The sequence below is a fragment of the Fukomys damarensis genome, unplaced genomic scaffold, assembly GCF_012274545.1.
Source record: "Fukomys damarensis isolate Sample0158 unplaced genomic scaffold, DMR_v1.0_HiC HiC_scaffold_11, whole genome shotgun sequence".
Classification (NCBI taxonomy): Eukaryota; Metazoa; Chordata; class Mammalia; order Rodentia; family Bathyergidae; genus Fukomys; species Fukomys damarensis.
In genome coordinates this window covers 17,113,280-17,134,266 of record NW_022900923.1, presented here as the reverse complement: position 1 = coordinate 17,134,266, position 20,987 = coordinate 17,113,280, and the positions used below count along the sequence as shown (strand labels likewise).

Genomic DNA, 20,987 nt, shown 5'->3' with positions numbered 1-20,987 from the left:
GCACACACACACACACACACACACACACACACACACACACACCTTGCATGAATACTATTCAGACTTAAAAAGACAGAAATCTTATTTATGACAACATGGATGGACCTGGAGGACATTATGGCCCATGAAATAAGTCAGGCACTGAAAAACATATACTGTGTGATCTTACTTACATGTGAAATCCAAAGGAGAAATAACAATAGACAGTAAAATGGGGTCTACTATCTACGGGGTGGGTGGGAGGTTGTGAGGATTATATACTAGTCAGAGGATATAAAATTTCTTTCTTTTTTCTTTTGAGACAGAGTTTTGCAATATAGTTCAGGCTGGTCTTGAACTCACTTTGTAGCCCATCTTGGCCTCGAACTTGTTGCGATCCTCCTGCCTCAGCCTCCTGAGTTGTTGGGCTAAAATTTTAGGAATAAGTTCTAATGTACAATCAGTGACTATATTTAATAATGAATTGTATACTTGGAAACTGCTATGAAAATAGAATTTAAGTGTATTCACCACAGAAAATGGTGAGGTAGCATATATATAAATTAGCTTGACTTAGCCATTGTACAAGGCAGACATACTTCAAAACATCATATTTCAAGAGAAAAGGGAAAAAATAAGAACCAAGATTGATTATGGAAAGGTACAAATTTCCAACAATGAATGTCATTATATTGTAATGTACCAATAAAATTAATAAAAGTTAAAAAAATAACTAAGATAGGTCATCGAAAGGTACAAGATCCCAATGATGAATGTAGCTGTATCGTATACCTAAAATGTACCAATTAAAAAAAAAATCCTATCTAGCTGTGCATGGTGGTGCATGCCTGTAATCCCAGTACTCGGGAGGCTGAGGCAGGAGGATCACTGAGTTCAAGACCAGCCTGGGCTACACAGTGAATTCCAGGTCAGTCTCACTACATAAGTGAGACCCTGTCTCAAAAAACCAAAATCAAATCAAATCAAATCAAATCCTATCTATACAGTCAAAAAACAACCAAACAAAAAATCATATTGTGTTCACCATTAACAAAAATTGCCAAGATATATGCATATGTCACAGTGAAAACAATCAGTATAATTGTGTTAAAGAAAAAAATACAGAAGCAGATAAAAAAATTAACAACAACAAAAAAAACTTTTTTGTATCTTTCATCTCTCTAGATTTTAAGATTAAAAGCTATTTGGGCTGGGGATTTAGCTCAGTGGTGCCGCTGCCTACCTTGCAAGTGCAAGGTCCTGAGTTCAATCACCAGTACCAAAAAAAAAGAGAAATGATTAAAAACTTTTTTCCAGAAAGCCTATGGGAAGTCTACTGAATAATGGATCCCCCAAAAAGTCCTAAACTCAGCTGTAATTTTTTTCTTTTATAGAGCCTAACATATCTTTTAAAATAAACAAACAAATAAAAAAACCCCAGAAGACCTGAAAATGACATTTGAAAAACTCACCTCTCAACAATATTCAGGCAAGATACACCATCTTGGCCCCCCACAGCATAGAGGAATCCACCGAGTACGGCCACACCCACACTGGTCCTGCAGGTGCTCGTGGGGGCCACGTCACTACTCCATTGGTTCGTTTTGGGGTCATATCTGCAAAGAACACAAGGGCAGAGTTGGTGTCACATAACAGAAGCTGGGCTGTGTCCATATTCCAAATCAAGGATCTACACACTATGTATTCCTTCCCCAGAGTATGAGCTGGTTAATAACTACAAAAATAAAACTTTATTTATTTTTGGTTTTTTGAGACAGGGTCTCACTATGTAGTTGAGTCTGACCTGGAACTCACTGTGTAGCCCAGGCTGGTCTCGAACTCATAGCGATTCTCCTGCCTCAGCCTCCTGAGGGCTGGGATTACAGGCGTGCACCATCATATCTGGCGCGAAGCTTTTATTTTTCAAGCCATCTTTATTTTCTGAGAGTCCTCCCATAGCTCCATGGATGCTCAACCACTTACGTGCTATGTCCTGAACAGTATTTTTCTTTCAATATATTTTTGAGATCTATTTATGCTAGTATAGCTCTTTCTTTATAACTACTTTATTATATAGCCATCTATTATTTAATCATGTTCCTATTGATGTATACCCTTAGGCCTTTTTGTTTTTTTTGTACTGGGCATCGAACTCAAGACCTTGTGCTTGCGAGGCAGGTGTGATGCTACTGAGCTAAATCCCAGGCCCTCCTTAGGCCATTTCTGATACTTTGTTATTAAAAATAGTACAGTGGGAGCCATGTGTGATAGCGCACACATGTAATCCCAGCATTTGGGAGGCTGAGGCAGGAGGATCGGTGCGAGTTTGAGACCAGCCTGGGCTACACAGTGAGTTCCAGGTCAGTCTCAACTACCTAGTGAGATCCTATCTCAAACCCCCACCAAGAAAAAGTACAGTGGGGGTGGGGATTTAGCTCAGTGCCTACCTCGCAAGTGCAAGGTTCTGAGTTTGATTCCCAGTACCAAAAAAAAAAAAAAAAGTACAGTGGTGGACCCTGAAGTTACCACCAGCCTGATATATGAACAACTTGGGTTAATTAGGTTAATGGAAGATTCCTCTGCCTCTTGCTATCTACATTGAGTACCCAGGTAAATATCCAGATCTCAGCCATCTTGACTTAGTTACAACCAGCCCTCAGGACCTGATAAGAGTTCAAAAGTCAAGGGCCCACTGGACTTGTCATGCTGAGAGTGTAGCTCTCAGTGCTTGCTTAGCTTGAACAAGGCTCTTGCTTCAACTCCCAACAATACAAAACCAAAACAAAAAAAAACAATAGTGCTCTTTTTTGTAGATGAGTCAATTTTTGTCTTTTTTATTTTTTATTTGGACAAGATCTTGCTTTGTAGTTCAGGCTGGCCTTGAACTTACTATGTAGCCTACAGCGGATCTTCCTGCCTCAGCTTACAGAGGGCTGAGATTATAGGTGTGTGCACCGAGCCTGGCTCATTTTTCAACATGTATGTTATGGAAGTACTTCTAGTTAACGTTTACACATGCTCGCCTCTGAACCACACTATTTGCATTCTACACACTTTGATATATAGGTTTGCTAAGTTATAAATATTGAGTCTTTGTTATTCTGGGTTTTTTGGTACTGGAGATCAAACTCAGGACTGTGCTTGCTAGGCTGGTGTTGTGCTGCTGAGCTACATCCCCAGTCCCACTACTAGGATTTTTTATTATTTATTATTTATTTATTTATTTATTTTTGGTACCGGGGATCGAACTTCGGCCCTTGCACTTGCAGGGCCGGTGGCGAAACCACAGAGCTAAATTCCGGGCCATACTCGGATTTTTTTAACCCATCAATTTACCTTAAAGAGTTCTTTCATGCCAAACTCTTCCTCTCCTTTATATGGAACTGATCCCTGTTTTTTCTTTTTGCAGTTATCCTATCTATGTATCTAGAAATTGATACGCCACAGGACTGCATAGAAAGGATCACTGTAAATCAATACAGCAGAATGGAAAAGGATGTGTGAGAAGTAGAAACCATTCAAATATCAATCACTGCAGGTTTCCAATGTTTCAAGCACAGTGATAGACTGTACGGGAGAAAATATCAACTAACAACAGGACAGTGGGATAGGTACTGGCACGTTCTAAATATTACGAAAGAGCAGAGGAATGAGTAACTAACTCATTTCTATGACCAGAGCAGGTTTAACAAAGGAAGTAACATCTGAGTCTTAAAGGAGCAGAGATGTTCCAGGGAAGAAAGAAGAGCACGCATACGGCCGGAGAAAGGGGGAATGACAGAAGACAGCACATCCCAAGACTGCAATTTATGGGGTCCGAGGCTGCATGCTAACAGCACGATGGTGTCCAATGGGAGAGAGACTAGAAAAAATAGGCGATCTAAAATGCCAACTGGTGTGACACACATAATACAAAGAAATCACATCTGTTTCCTCCTAATTAACACCTCAAATGAAACTACAGGAATAAGAGAAACAATTTCAAATGAACCTTACCTTTCAACACTATTGAGATAAGAGGATCCATCATGGCCTCCTACTGCGTATAACAGGTCATCCAGGACACTGACCCCAACGCCACACCGTCTTTTGCTCATCGAAGCTACCATTCGCCATTCGTTGGTCTGTGGATCGTATCGCTCCACACTGGAAATGGCATCTCCACTACACCAACCGCCAACTGGGAAGGAACGGAAACGGCTAAGGGAAGAGCTGCCCTGAAGCACAGAAGGCCTCGCTGCCAAGCTTGCTGGGACCCAACGCTTGCACTGCCTGGGTGTCTGCAGCAGCAGGCTGAAATACTAAACGTAGTATCCAGACACTGAGTTGGCTAGAATCCGGGGTTTCTAGTCTCTAGGACTGTGAGCAAGCAAAGCTCTTGTTTCACTCACCCAGACTATGCTATTTTGTTATGGCTGGCTAAGCACAGTAAGTAATATTCAGAGTAACAGTTTTCAACTGAGTTCCATTAAGCTTTTCTGAGTGACCCTTGAAAAAAAAAGTGTGGTTATGGCTTCTACACTGAAAAAAAATTATTTTTGGAGACAGAGTCTTGTTATATAGTTCAGGCTGGCTTTGAACTCACTATGTAGTCCAGACTGGCTTCAAACTTACGGTGACCCTCTTGTCTCAGTCTCCTGAGTGCTGGCATTACAGGTGTGTACCACCATGTCTGGTTTATCACATAATTTTTCTTTCAAATCATCTCTATTTTAACCCAAATACAAGGTGGATTTTGGTACCGGGGATCGAACTCGGGTCCTTGCGCTTGCAAGGCAAGCCACCGAACCACTGAGCTAAATCCCCGGCCCCCACAAGGTGGATTTTGTATCTTAAAAAACGAAGCATAAAGGTATGGTAACCTCAAAACATCCTATGCTAGACTAAAAGAGCATCTTTTAGACAAAATTTAAAAGTTCACTTTATTTCAAATCACAATGTGATACATAAATTTTATTTTATTAGAGTTTCATTTAAGAATATTCAGCTGGGTGTAGTAGTACAGCCTATAATCTCAGCACTCAGGAGGCTGAGGCAGGAGCATTGCCATGAGTTTGAGGCCAGCCTGGGCACCACAGTGAGTTCAGGGCCAGCCTGAACTACATAACATGATTCTGTCTTAAAAAAAAAAAAAACTGAATAAAAATATTCAATTAATACTAAATCACAGCAAGTTTCGGGTATAGTCATTTTCTTAAATTTGAATTCTGTAATTGATATATACACAGAATTTTAGTAACAGGAAAAGCATCCTAAATTCTAAAATAACACTAGGCTGAAAATATGAGAGTTTATAACACTCTATGACAATCAAATAGCTTAACATTAATTAGGCACAGTTTTAAAATAGATTATATGATTCTATATCAAACAAACACTTTATAAATGACGCTCTTTAACACCAAAGGAAAAAATAAGCTTTTAAGAAACAATCTAAATTTTTCCACTGACTTTGGAAAGAAAAGAAAGTCTGTTTAATTTTACTGTGCCATAGTGATTTTTTTGTGCATTATGATCTCCAAGGCAGCAAATAATGATATAACTGGGTATTATGGAATGAACAGCCTCTCCCCAAAATTCAAATGTTAAAGCCAAAGCTTCATGTGACAGTATTTGGAGAGGAGGCCATTAAAGAGCTAATTATGGTTAAATGAAGTTATAAGGGTAGGGTCATTATCTTATAGGACTAGAGTCCTTGTACAAGGGAGAGACACCAGAAAGTGTCTCTTTTCACACCTTTGCACACAAAAAAGAGGTACGTGAGGATGGAGGAGAAGGCACCCTCTACAACAAGGCGAGGACACAGGCCTTGTCCCACACCAAGTTTGCCAGCTCTGATTTTGGACTTTCAGCTTCCAGAACTGTAAGACAATGAATTTCTATTGTTTTAGCCAATCAGGCCATGGCATTTGGTTATGGTAGACCATGGAGACTTACATACTATAATTAGCAAAATGGAAGTCCCAGCCCTGGGAACTTTCAATTTGTGTTAAGCAATGGAGTTGAAGAACAATATTGCCTTATTGAAACTTGGATGCTTAAATAAAAAGACTACAATAAGTCTCTGATAGCTCCATGAATCAGGAATTTAAACAAACTATTACACATTGAGTATCCCTTATATGAAATGCTTGGGACCTGGAATGTTTCAGAATTTCTCAAATTTTGGATTATTTGCATAGTTTTTTTTTTTTTTAATATTAGCTAAGCATTATTAATTTGAAAATCTGAAATGTGAAATGCTTTAAAATTCAAAACTTTTTTAGTAACAAGATTTGGGGGCATTTTTGATCTTTAGATTAGGAAATATTCTTCCTGTGAAGTTTTAATAACAGTGGAGAAAGCCACTGTTCAGGTTACATGGGTAGAAAGGAAACATCGGAAATTGAAAGATCTCAAAGATTTAGAGGCAGACAATACAGCAAGTATAATACAATACAGCAAGTTGTCTTGGGTTCAACGTAGGTCAACACAGCTAGAAAAGAGCGTAAACATTAATGTAAGATTTTTTTGGCAATTCTACGAAATTATGAAGTGACCTGTATATCAGTATATAAATGTAATATTAATAAATTAATATATGTGACTAATATTTTAAAACCTTCCACTCCACTGCATGATATTTTTAGATGTATACAAAAAAAGAGCATTCTTTTGGATCATGGGTTAAGGGTCAAGCTACTTGTTATGACAGTTTCTTATCACAGCAGATATCACTATTGCTCAAATGATTATTCAAATTATGTGGGAAAATACTTGACTTAGTCACAGTATATTAAGATTCAAACCTGCAAAGAGTACTTCTCCACAACGGATAGGTTTCCGTGGTCTTGTCCTTGGTCCCTGCATTAATGGTCGTTCTTGAGGCAACAGGAGGTAGTTTTTAGCCTCATCTACCAGATCTCTGTAGAAAAAATATTGCTTTTTCTAAATGTCTAAATAACATTGTTCGTCAAGTCTCATTATGATTAGAAAAATGTAGGTTGGCAAAGGAGAGCAAATATAAATTAAACCAAATCATAAATGGCAGTCAGTATTAAAATTAGCACAAATATGAAACAATGATAGTTATACTATACATTGTAAATTGACTGGTATTTCCATAATGACTTTATAGCTCAGTGTAAATCTAGCTTAAAGCCCAACACATATACAGATGTCAATAACTTACATAAAACTAAAAACTACAACTTGATCACCAGCCTATACAGTCACCACTTTTTAATGAGTTTTATAAGATTCTGTTGAATAGTGGAAAAATAGCATATCAGCCAAAAGATATTTGCTAAATTAAGTACAGTAATAAATTGGGCCAAATATTGCTTACTAAAACGCACTTGATACTAATTTACTATCTGTTATCATATTAATGGATTAACACATTCACACTCAGGCCATAGTTTGTGTGTCTTGCCACAGGGTGGCTTGAACCACTGTTGGTAAATGTATGACTGTCCCACTGGGTGGCTTTTTATTAATTTTTATTAGTAAAAAGACTGATAAAAGCGATTAGATCAGTTTGCCCCAGCAATAGTACAAGCTGCCCAATGGGACAGTCAAGCACAAACCACCAGTGGTTCAAGCTGGCGGGAACATTTTAATCTCAAGAAGTCTACCAAGCTGAACGAAAACTTCTTTTAATTAAGGTACTTTAAGAATCTGACAGGGCTGTGGATTTAGCTCAGTGGCACCACACCTGCCTCACAAGTGCAAGGTCCTGAATTCAATCCCCGCTACCAAAGAAAAAAGAAACTGACAATTTTACTTGTTAAATATAATATCCTAAGACAAACTGTGTTTATACTCATTTCACTTGAGTCCTTTAAATAGTCAGTGCGTGATCAGTGCAAATTTTGTTACTCCTCAACTCAAAGTGTTTCCTAAAGCACTCTATGTTTTCATTTCTCTTGCCACTCTGCTACAAAGAGTAATTTATTCCTGCTGGACTAGTCCCATGCATAACTCAATATTGTACTTTCCAACATAAAGTTTTGCTAAAGCCCCTTCTAAACTTATCTGTCCTAAACACACACACATATCCCTAGCAAGCCAATAATTAAGGGTTTTTTTTTCCCCATACTTAAAGTGTTTTGATCTCCTAATAGACAGTTTTTAAGTCAGTCAAGAATTCCTAGAAAAGAGTATCTGTTGTAATACTTAGCAAGCCAAAAAAAAAAAAATACAGCTACTAGACTAGTTTTTTCTACACACACACACACACACACACACACACACACATTTTAAGTTCTTAATATATATTAACTCATTTAATCTTCACAAAAGACTTGTATGGAATACGTATTTTATTATCCCTACTTTATAGCCAAAGAAACTACAGTCCAAAGAAGTTAACATAATTTGCCTAAGGTTAGGATAGCAAGAAATGCCTTCTTTTAAGAGTAATTTCACCAGTACTTTTACTTTCTGCATCAGAATCAGTAAAATTTGATTAATGCTAATGAGGAAGGACATTCATATACTCGTTTCTCAGATTTCAGCATAGTTTTACTTTCTTCTATTGCAAATATTCAGGGGGAATTAAGTGTCATTTGTCTCCTTTTGAAAATGTAAAAGGCACCTTAGGCAACATCTCCTGTTAAAAGAACAGGCTTCAGATTGTAGAAGAAATACAATGTAGAAGAAATAATATGATTCCACCTCAGCTCTAGAAGAAGGGGAAACTCCAAATTTCTTCAATCACCAAGGGAAAAGATCAGCATAGTTTAAGGAATTCTGAGTACTGACTTGTTCTTTCACTTTTATATTTGGAACATCTGGGGGAAAATCATTAAGAATGTCAAATGGTTTTAGACTGGATCTAAATCTTAAAAAGTGTTAAACTGATAAATTAATTGATTAGACTGTATATATTATAGAGTTAGCCTAGTAAAATAGGCTTTTGTGTTTTTCTGGTGGGGTGGTAAAAAAAATTTGGAAACTAGCTCACATGGAAATCTTTCCAAAGCTATTTTAGGAGATGACAGATCTTTAACTCTGTCATTGATCTCAGAAGGCAAGGCTGGTCCTATTCCTCGAGGGAACTCGTGATGGAATGAAAAGGGCTCACTGACACAGAGTCAACAGTATTTATGTCAAGGTAAAACAGTAGAGAATTGCTTCTGCAAATCCAAGTTTGCACTAAAATCTTAGAAATCTACCTCTTTACTGCTACTTCTATACCAATAAGCACCACACACAAAAAATGAATAAAATACTGGAAGTTCAGTTTGTTCTCCTTCCTTCTCCTCCTCTTGACCCTAGTCCAGAAGAAAAACCTATTAAAATTATGCCTTAGTTTTAGCACTGTAAAATACAGAATTTCAGAAGCAATGCCATTTAAGGAGATTACAATTAAATAGAAATGCTCAGCTACTGGTATTTCTCATCCAAGGCCACTCGTACCTGCATTCTTCATCACTTTTAATGAGGGGATCGGAGCCGACTGTGCCCACCAGGAACTTTGGACTGAGCAAAGGCAAACGAACGTGCTGCAGCACCTATGAGATAATAAACACTATTAGATGCATGAGCTCCCACCTACAAGATATCTGAGAGAATACATGACCCACAGTTCCATACTGTGCTTCAAAGTAATGAGGGATCTAATTGAACGTGATAAATAAGGAAGGATGGAAAGCATAAATACTAAAATTTAAATTTATTCTAACCACCAAATAAGTAACACAGAATAACCAGAAAATTGAAAGCACAGTAATTTCACACTGGAATGCTACTTTGGGCTTTTAGCAATAGCTTATAAACCTTTCTATAAGAGGCCTCAAAGGAACTAACAATCTGGAAGAACATGGTGTTAAGCTGTTAAAGGACACAGCAGCCCCTCCTTACCTACAATTTCACTTTCTGTGGTTTCAACCACTGGTAGACAACCTCAGTCAGAAATACTAAATGAAAACTTCAGAACTAAGTAAGCTTTATTACAGTATGTTGCCATTATTCATTATTATTATTCACTGTTAATTGTTGTCAATCTCTTACTGCCCCTAATTTATAAATCAAACTTTACCACAGGTATGTACATAGAGGAAAAACAGTACAGACAGGGCTCTAAGGCTTCAGACTTCTGCTGAGTATCTCGGGATGCATCCTCTGTGGATAAGGAGGGGACCACTGCGCAGTCCTGATAAGAAGAATGAGTCTTAAACATTTCACCCAGCCACTGCTCGTGCTCCCATTCATCTCTTTACTGTTCGAAGGGTGGCAGGATTTCCAAATTACTACAGAGGGAAAGAAGCAGCCTTGCTCTCTTTGGTTCATTTTATATCATTTGAGCTTTGATTTTTGCCACAGCTCAAATATAAAATGAATCCCAAAGAGAAGGGAGGTAAAGGAGCAAAAAGTTCACAATGACAATGAATCAAAATGCTTCTAACTCTCCCTTCATTATTTGGAAACAGACCGATTTTCTTATGGTCTAGTACAAGAGAGAGTGATACTACAGAATTTCTGCAAGGCAAGTACAGAAACATTTCTTCTAACATGAAGCAGTTTTCTTAGAGAAGCATTTCTCTTTTTACCTGGGGTAACTGAGGACGTCTTTCTTGAATACTGTATTTGACCCAGGCCATCACTGCATTGAATACTTGTTCTTCACTGCGAACATTTAGCTCATCACTAGATATTATATCAATGAGCTGATTGGCTGGAAGTAACATGAACTCTTCACTCTCCATTACCTGTTCAAAGTAAGGTCAGGATAAAAGAAAAAAATGCTTTGAACACATTTAATTTATTGTCTCAATATTTTTTCAGGTTATAGTGTAAAACTCTGCTCCACAATGGTCCTGAAATTTAAAATAATGCCAGAGGAAAGGTTTAAAAAGACACAAACAAGAAAAGCACAGATGACACAATTAAAATCCAGCAAATATAGTCATTTGTGATTTCAGCAATTTAAGAAAAATGATATTTTCCTTAAAAACTAAAGGTCAAAATAAAAATTCATATTTTTGCTAAATGTATTATTATTATTTATTTATTTATTTTTGGTGTACCGGGGATTGAACTCAGGACCTTGTGCTTGTGAGGCAGGTGGTGGAACCACTGAGCCAAACCACCGGCCCCAAAATGTTCTATTTTTAACTAAAGGATTATTCAATGTATAAAAGTACATAAAATCCACTAATTTCAAATGCATGTTTTAAAATAGATGTATTGATCTTACATATGAATGCCATATTATTTACCACATAGCTTCTTTTTTTTTTGGTACTGGAGTTCCAACTCGAGACCTTGTACTTGCAAGGCAGGCGCAGGAACCACTGAGCTAAATCCCCAGCCCACCACAGTTTCTTAAATATAAAATATCTTATAATATCCAGATTTCTGCCTAATAAAAATGTTTTACTCCATTTCTATGATCACTTTTAACATTTATCTTATATAAATATGAATATTATGGGTCAGAGTTTTATTTTTTTTTTTGAGACAGGGTCTCTCTATGTAGTTAAGACTGACATAGAACTCTCTATGTAGCCCAGGCTGGTCTCGAATTCATAGTGATCCTCCTGCCTCAGCCTCCTGAGTTCTGGGATTACAGGCATGTGCCACCACGCCTGGACAGAGGTTTATTTTTGACTCAATTTGGATCTTTTTCACGGAGAATTTAACCAGTTTATCTGTCAATACTTTTATGCTAATTTTAATGCTTCCTGGACATTTTTCTTTGCTACTTTTTCACTTTTTAATTCCAAATACTTGGAAAGTTTTCATCTTATTTTTGAGCACAAATCAATGACAAACTGACTTATAAGAACTACTGCATGAAGCAGTATGTACAGTTTTTTCCAATTCAGCGTATCAAACAAGGTTTTGTTTACTTTTCTCCAACGTGCGCTTCAGAAATTTTCTTCTTGTACTACTAGTATTAACATTAGGGACAAACTTGCTAGGTTTTCCTTTGTAATTAAACAAGGAAAATAAAACTGTACCATTTTCCAATTTTGTCAGATTAATGTTTAGAATCTTTACCATACTTGCCCTGTCCACAGTGATAAAGTATCTTTATTTTACACATATCTGGCTTAACAAGATGCATCTTTAACTACAATACTACATGGCAAAAATAAAACAGTATTTATTTGCCCAATACCTTATTTGGCATACTTTTTGACAGTTTAAAACTATATACACTGAAAATTTTAGATCTAGCTTAAAAATCTATTTTTGCATTTAGTTTTATTATCCTATATGTGATAATTTTATTTATTTTTGTGACTTTACTTTGCCTTTATTCTTTTTTTAATTGAGTTTATTGGTACATTTTAGGTATACAGTACAGTTACATTCATTATTGGGATCTTGTACCTTTACATGACAGGTCTTGGTATACGTGATAATTTTAGACTTCATGCTTCTTAACTAATTTTAATGCTTACTATCAATTCTTTCATACAATTTCTTATTCTTTTTTCATACTGGGGATCGAATTTGGGACCTTGTATAATTTTTTATTCTTTAGTTATTTTAAATTCTTGTTCTGTGTTGGGTACAATATAATCATTTGGCAAAACTTCAGAGTTTCTTGGTTGATATATTTTCCTAACCCCTGGATATCTGAGAATGTCTTCTACTTGCTTTCATGTAGAAATACTAATTTGGCAGGGTATATAATTCTTGGTGCAAAATTATTTTCCCTTAAAACTGTAGATATTGTTCTACTGTTGCCTGGCATTTAGAATTCCAAGAGAAAAAATCTGAGGTCAGCCTGACTTTTGCCCCTTTAAAGGGGCTTTTTCTGTCTAGATATTTGTGAGATTTTTTCCCCCCTTTATCCTTGAAATTTAAAAAAGTCACTAGGATATACCTAGCTGTTGCATTTTTTTTTCATTAAAATTTAAAGATACACTAGGTCCTTTTACATTTGTAGGTCTACTTTGTTTTTCAGCTCTGGAAATTTTTCTTCAATTAGTTCCTTAATTATTATTTCAGCTTCATTTTTACTATCCTCTGTTTAAGGTGTTCAGACTATGTGTAGATTTCATCTCCTGGACTGACTGACCTTGTAGGTTTTTCTCTCTCCCACCTTTTTTTTTTTGCAGTACCAGGGATCGAACTTATGACCTTGTGCTTGTGACGTAGGCAGAGCACCACTGAGCTAAATCCCAGGCCTCCCTCTCTCTTCTCCTCTCTCTCTCTCTCTCTCTTTTTTAAAGGGTTTCACTACTTGCCTAGACTGGCTTCTGAACTCATGGCAGTACTATTGCCTTAGCCTCCTGAATGCTGGGATCACAGGCACGTGTCAACATACCTGGCTTCTCTTTTCTTGACTACTTTTGCTTTTTTCTTGCATTGTGAGAATTTTTGTTGTTTTGCATTCACTTCAGTAATTTCATCTGTAGTCAATTTAGTTTACACATTTCCATGAACTAGCTCAACATCCAGAAACCTTCCAAATGCTCTAACACTGCTTTATTACTCAGTACATCTTTAATGCCCTCTACTGTAACATGTTTAGCATTTTCTAACTCTTCCACATATATTGATACATGTTTCAAAAGGAAGCTTTTCTTAATTACTTAGCACTATTCCTTCTGAACTATGGTATTATAATCTTATTTAATGGCTCTTTTCAGCAATGGGATCTAAAAATTAAAGGAAGTCTTCCAAAACTCATATTAAAACAAGACAAATTAGCTATACCACAACAAAACTCCAAAAAGTCAGGAAAATCTTTCAGAAGGATACAGTAGTTGCTAGAAGGGCAATGTTTAGGGCAAAAATACCAAAGTGTCAGTTTACAAAAACCATTACAGATGTCAGTAATTGTGCAAGCATGAATATAACCAGAGAGAATGAGAACAATGAAAGCCTCCGAGAACCAACCTATTCTGGTATACAGTTTATGTGGAACTACAAAGCTCCCCATAATTTATCTTTCTCCAAGTCTAGGAAATTGTCAGAATGGAGATGAAATGGCAACAAAGACATTATCTTGTTGCCCAGGCCAACCACAAATTCCAAGATCTTTGAAGTCGATTAATCAAGATACAGAGTAAAAGAGGCAGGCAAAGGAAACAGTTACTGCTACCCTCTATGTGGTTTGTTCTATTACTCAGGAGGTTGTGTGCTACATGTAATGTCTACTAGTGTAGGCAGGATATGGTTAAGGGCTCAAATTCCTACCGTGCTGCTTCTAATGCAGACAATGGATGTTTTTGGGGGATGGTTATTTTCATGCTCATCAAAGAGTCAGAATATTTAGCAGGATATGAGATATGTCCTAATAATAATTTGAACATTTGATTTAAGAACATTTCTCAAAAACTTATCAGAAAAAAAGTTCAAACTTCAGAACAGCTTAGAGGTACACAGTCATACTTTTTAATGGCACAAGTCTTCATATTATCTGAGAGACTTTGCTGGGCTCAGGAAATAAATTAGTAACCTTTAATTTTAGCTGAAAGTCTTAGTTACTTTTTTTGGGAGGGGGGTATCAGGGATTGAACTCAGGCCCTTGTGCTTGTGAGGCAGGCGGGGCGCCCTGAGCTAAATTTTTTTTTTTTTAATTAAGCATGTTATACTTATTGACTCTTCTTTAGCTTTCTCTTCACTCATCATTATTGTCTTAATATTCAAAAGAGTGCACTGAATATCTTGCTTCCAAATTATTTGTTTTTAAATCTTCTCTGAAGAGAAATATCACACTTCTCCCAGAACAGCTCTCATTTAAACCTTTTACACCTTTCTAAGTTATTACTTGACTCCAAGTGAATTTCTTAGCTATATAATTTTTATGCTGATCCCAGAGATCTGTTTTGCACACTAGGGAGTCTGTCGCTGAGACTCTTAGTATTAAAACACATGTTTAATTAATACTCAGATACTGTGAGACTTCTGCTGTGGAAAAGGTAGTTGTTTATGTGCACAGATACCGAGAAAGGGCGTGGCACTGTTCAGAGGGGACCACACGGGAGCATCAGGAACGACAAAGCAAATGAGGCAAAATGTTAACAAATGGTGAATTTTGGGAAAGGATATATAGAAGTTTTATTTTATTTCTACAATCCCTTATAACTCACAATCTTTTCAGCCTGATAAGTACCTTATTTTGATGCTTATCTCTTTAATTCTAGGTGAGGCTGGGCATTCCTCCACACGTTCATTGTCTATTTGTGTGTTTTATACATCACTCATTCACACACTTTAGTTATTTTTCATTATTCACTAAATATGTAAGAGCTTTGTGGGAATTAGTGTTTTTTCTGTTGCGTATGCTCTGAACAGGTTTTTCTGACCTTGTGTTGTTATAAAGAACAAAAACTTAAGGCCGGGGATTTAGCTCAGCGGTTCGGTGGCCTGCCTTGCAAGCGCAAGGACCCGAGTTCAATCCCCGGTACCAAAAAAAAAGAACAAAAACTCAGGGCCCCAAAGATGGTGGCAATGAATAAAGGCCTGACACATTCTATGTGAAAAACACGGCAAAATTATGGGAGCCACAGAGAAGTTAAAGTCTGGAATGCAAGTCAATAAAGTGGCCGCACAGTATGGAAGATAAAGCCGGTGAAGATAAAGGGGGTGACTTGGGTTGGATGACCAGAGGGTCCATGGTAGGACCATTTCAAGAAATAGCGTTTGCCCTGCCTATGAGTGGAATGAACAGTCCTGTGTTTACAGACCCACCAATTAAGACAAAATTTGGATATCATATTATTATGGTTGAAGGGAGAAAATAAAAATATAGGAAAGATTAAAAAAATTGTTTGCACTTCTAAAAATTATAGGGCCAAGCTGGGCATGGTGGTGCACACCTGTAATCCCAGCACTTGGGAGGTTGAGGCAGGAGGATCACTGTGAGTTCGAAACCAGCCTGGGCTACATAGTGAATTCCAGGTCAGTCTCAACTACCTAGTGAGACCTTGTCTCAAAAAGCCAAAAAAAAAAAAAAAATTATAGAGCCGGGGATTTAGCTCAGTAGTTCTGCCTCCTGCCTCTCCAGCATAAGGTCCTGAGTTCAATTTCTGGTACCAAAAAAAATTACATGTATTAATCTCTTTCTTAATGGTTTCTGGGTTATATCCTGCTAAGATCTTCATTCCCAGACAATTAATGCTATCTGCCAGAACTTTAGAATTTTTTAAAACTTAAGTTATTTATCTATTAGAATTTTAATCTATTTAAGGTATTTATAATTTCTCCCAAATTGTCATTTATCCTAATGACATTTATTAAATAATTCCACTTTCTTCCACTGGCTTACAATGCCCACTTCTGGATTCTTTTCTAATGCGCCAATTTGTTCTTTCTCTAGTACCAAAATGTCTGTAACATCTTAATATTTTTAGGGCCTTTTGCCCTAATACTAATTTTCAGGAGCTTCCTGGTTATTCTAGAATATATAGCATATAAAACATTTTACATTTTTATGCAATTGAATGTGTTCATTTTTTCCTTTATGCTTCCTAGGTTATATATCCTGCTTAAAAAGGATGAGGCCGTGGTTTGTTAATACTCCTAAATTTTAATTTCGGCCTAATCTCTAAGGAACAGACACCTATAAACAGTTGCTTGTTCAATATCTTTACTTAGATATTTCACAGGCATTTCAAACTGTACATACCCGTATCAGTCAGTGCACACTAGAAAAACAGATTCAATATAAGATTTATAAATACCTAAGATTTACAAGCTAGGCTTACCATGACCATCTGTGGAGTCAGGTATGAAGAGTGCTGTTCGCACTCAGTCAAATGTCAAAGGCCTGGAGCTTTCCGCAGGGTCCTATGTGAGTCCATATCAGTAGGCCAAAGGGTCTGTGGGGAGGGCGGAAGAGTATGCTGATGCCCAAGGCAAAGCTGAAGGCAGAGGCACACTGGAGCTCCTCTGAAGAAACGGAAGCTAGACTACTTCTTCCCTGCCTTTTTATTCCATTCAGGCTATAAGCCCATTGGTTGGTGCCGCTCACACTCTCTTTTCAAGGACTCTTCAGCCACACCCAGAACTATGTTAATCCAATCAACTGGGCATTTTTTACTCAAGCTGACACACAGCTAACTACTACAATATTGAAAAAAGGACCTATGATTTATCTATTCAAACTGTTCTATTCTCCATTATCTGTCATACAGATTCCCAGAAAGGACACTGCTGAGCCAAAAACTAGATGCAAAAGGTGTACTTTTGATTGATACCACCAAGTTCCCTTTCAAAAGGGTTGTGGCAGGGCCTGGGATTTAGTTCAGTAGTTCAGCCACCAGCCTCACAAGCGCAAGGATACATAATCAAACTTTGAGATAGCTGTAACGTGATCAATAAAATAATGGTACTTTGGCATGTATAGTTTTAATTTTTTTTTTGTTTTGTTTTGGGTACCTTGTGCTTGTGAGGCAGGTGGTGGTACTACTGAGCTAAATCTCCAGCCCTGTTTCAGTTATTTTGAAGAAACTCGAGCACTTTCAGATGTTTAAGGGCAATTTTAATTTTTTGTTTGTTTGTTTATTGTCCATTTTTCGGTTAGCTCACTGGTCTGGGTTATTGACCAAAGGGGGGGTCTTGATATATTAAGTAGGTTAACCTTGGTCTGTGATATCAATTGCAAATATTTTCCTTCAGTTCGTCTTTGACTTTTGTGTTCCTATTGTAGCTTTGTTCCACCATGCAGAAAATTTTGTTTTATGCAGTCAAATCTATTTTCTATCCTTTCTGATTTGTCAGTAATAAAGGCCTTCTTAACTTCAAGATTATAAAGGAATATTTTTATGGTTTTCATTTTATGTTTTTTTACTGAGTTTATTGGTACATTTTAGGTATACAGTACAGTTACATTCATCATTGGGATCTTGTACCTTTACATGACAGATCTTGGTTCATTTTATATGTTTAAATCTTTGATCCACTGGAGGATATACTGGTAGACAAAGGAATGACATTAAAATGTAAAATGGACTGTGCCTTTTCTGTGCTGAAGTTCTTTAATAGTTTTCTATTATTTTTAAAGATTAAACCTTAAATTCTTAACATAGTTTATCAACTCTAGAGTGATATGGCCCTCTTCTTTCTTTGAGTTCTTTATATAACACCCTCCTCCTAGCTCTCTAGGTCTCACTGGGGTTTTTGACTTTTTCAAATTAGTTATGCTTGTTGATGTCTCAGGATTTTGCATGAACTGTTCCAGAACCAAAGTTTATCTTTTTGTACACTTTTAAGTCATTCAGGGATGCTGTTCTGTAGCACCCACAAATTATAATTAATTATGTACATGACTATGAATCAGAAACTAGATTAGCTAGATTATAAACTCTACAAATAGAGACTGGGTTTCTTTTCACTACTATAGTTAGTCTATGTTCCCAAGCACAGTGGATGAAACACAGTAGCTTTGAGTTAATGAAAATTCTTTTGATATCATCTAAATTCACTTTTTATGATTAGTTCACCAAATAACCTCTAGCTATAATTTATTCTTCTGAATAATTCAGAATGCTAATAACTAAGACCAGCTATCCTATCTGGCACAGATCTTATGAATCAATGAACTGTATTTTAGCTTATATAGCAGCCTTTTATGAATGTGGCCAGGGAGAAACAACTTTTGCTGAGAGAACACAAAATTAATTTTTAAAATAAAAACCAGGCTTAGAATTTATAATAGATTTTGGTAACATTATGAGTTAGAAGCAGCTGTAAATATCCAAGCCAAAGTTAGTAGAATGTGAACTCATACCATCTTATGAAAAATAGGTTATAAATGCATCCAAACCATCAAGTATGACTCACCTCTTGAAAATTATGTTGAGTGAACTTGTCTGCTATCCTCAGCAACTCTCGGCAAGAATGTGTGTCAGCAAAAGCCCGAATGCCCAGGCAGTTAGAAGGATCTAATTGTCTCTTTAAGAATTCACAGCAGGCTTCCTGTATTTCTGCTAGCTGGAGGAGACAAGCAGCTGGCAAGAGGGTCTGAACATTGCCTTCTTCTACAGTTATCTGGGAGGTATACGCAAAGTCAATCAGTAGTTCCATAGCCCTCTCGTCTATGTCTCGGATCACGACTTCTGTCTGACGGCTCTCTGCCAATTCTCCTGTAAACATAGCTCGGAAGTAGGGACTACAGGCTGACAGAATGACTCGATGCGCATATATCTTCTTAGCTCCCACAACTAGCACCACGTCACATAGCTCCCGGTGCTTTCTCAGGAGGTTAATCACTTCCAAGGTTTGTCTAGGATGCTTGTCTGAAATATAGGGCATGCGGGCAGGTTGGGGAACCCCTTCTGGCAGTTTGTTGGGGTCTCCAAGGGTGCAGCGACTTGTTACATCCATTCCAGTCTCTCCTGGTCGAATGCTGGTACACCTACAGGAATGAGGCGGGAGGGAGAAGAGATGGCAATACTTTCAGAAGTTCTCTTCTGCCCCAAAGCGCTCATCAGTCCACAGGGAAGGAAATCTGCAGTCACCGAAAGAGGGAACTATGTGCCCAAAGAACTCCTTTTCTAACAACTCTAGAATCTAGATTTCTTCAACGCCTCTTAAAGGACATTAATTCTAAGTTAGAGCACTCTCACTATACAATCTCATAAAATAAAGGATAATTCTTTTTTTTTTTAACCCAGTGGGTCACATTTCTTACTAATAATTTATGAAAAACATTTGTAAATGATTTTCTCTGCATAAAACAAATCTATATACTTTAATTTCTATAACTGGCTTACCCCAAATCTTGACATTCATTATTTTTCTGAAACAGCTGATGAGGGCTGGGGATTTAGCCCAGTGGTTCTGTCGCCTGCCTCACAAACGCAAGGTCCCAAGTTCGATCCCTGGTACCAAAAAAAAAAAAAAAAAGCAAACAAACCCCAAAAAACAAAAACCCAAAACCCCAAAACCAAAAAAAAAAACCCAAACCAGCTGATATTTATTTCTCATTTTCACTGGGTGATAGTTTACTTTTTTTCTAAAAACTTTTAAAGCCACTGTGTAGAGTCAGCACAAAATTTGTAAAATACAGCTCTATTTGCACGAAAAGATCAGAAATAAGCCAGGGTCAAAATTAAATTTATATTTCATACTACACTTCCTTGACTCCACAAATTTTATTATTTAACAAAAATTAGAAATCATCTAGAGCTGAAGTCAAAGAATCCTGACAATTATCAGGTAAAGAAATTGTGATCAGGAGTCATTCTACATAAGAATTTTAGCCATATTTCTTGAAATAGATATTAGAATGTATTCATTTAAAAATTTGTTTTATTTTTATTATTTATTTTTTAATCTTATTGAGTTTATTGGTACTTTTTAAGTACACAGTACAGTTACATTCATCACCGGGATCTTGCACCTTTACATGACAGGTCTTGGTTCTGTTTTTCCCCATACCCCTGCCCTCCTTTCACCCCCTCCACCCTCCCGTTTACAAAGACTTTGTTTCCATTTTTTCATTTTCTCAATTTTTTTCGTTTCCCTTATTTCCTTTCCTCTGCCCTTCCAACTTCCCCTACACCTTTAACCCTTTACTTCCTATTTCACATTACCAGTTATTATTTTGAGAGAGGTCTTACTATGGAATTCAGGTTGGACTTGGACTAGAACTCACTGTGTAGCCCAGGCTGGCCTTGAACTTGTGGTCATACTCCTGTTGCTCAGGCTCTTTCTAGGGACTGTTTTAGCCTCATTTCTAACAACTGTTAAAGGAAGTAGCCTCTGGAATCAGAGGCACCTGGCTTGAAATTCTACTGACAATTACTGGAAAAGTTGCTTATCTTCTTAATTCCTAGTTTTTTTAGCTCTAAAATACGTATCTATCTCCTAAAATAAAGGTAAAGGAGATAATATACAGTGCTTATTACTATGTTAATCATTTTAAATTATAGCTACTATGTACAAAAACTATCCACATTGCTTTTAATAAGGTGGTTATGTGCATCCACATTAAAAACTGAATCGGGCCAGGGCCAGGGTTTAGCTCAGCAGTGCTGCCACCTGCCTCACAAGCACAAGGTCCTAAGTTGATCCCTGGGACCAAAAAAAAAAAAAAAAAAAAAAAAAAAAAAATT

The 20,987-nt window shown here is 37.0% G+C and overlaps 1 protein-coding gene and 1 pseudogene across 3 annotated transcripts in view; one reads left to right on the top strand and one right to left on the bottom strand.

Annotated features, from left to right (window-relative positions):
* The window catches only part of Klhl20 (kelch like family member 20), a 45,685-nt gene that overhangs the window by 8,197 nt on the left and 16,501 nt on the right, over nt 1-20,987 (bottom strand). For all 3 annotated transcript variants that reach the window (XM_010635598.3, XM_010635597.3, XM_010635596.3), the window contains exons 3-8: nt 18,712-19,285; nt 10,515-10,673; nt 9,382-9,476; nt 6,768-6,883; nt 3,976-4,159; nt 1,452-1,595 (exon numbers count right to left, since the gene is read on the bottom strand). In XM_010635598.3, the coding sequence (XP_010633900.1) occupies nt 1,452-1,595; nt 3,976-4,159; nt 6,768-6,883; nt 9,382-9,476; nt 10,515-10,673; nt 18,712-19,285 (1,272 nt within the window). The remainder of the gene's footprint in view (nt 1-1,451; nt 1,596-3,975; nt 4,160-6,767; nt 6,884-9,381; nt 9,477-10,514; nt 10,674-18,711; nt 19,286-20,987) is intronic.
* On the top strand, nt 15,296-15,745 carry LOC117285562 (annotated as a pseudogene).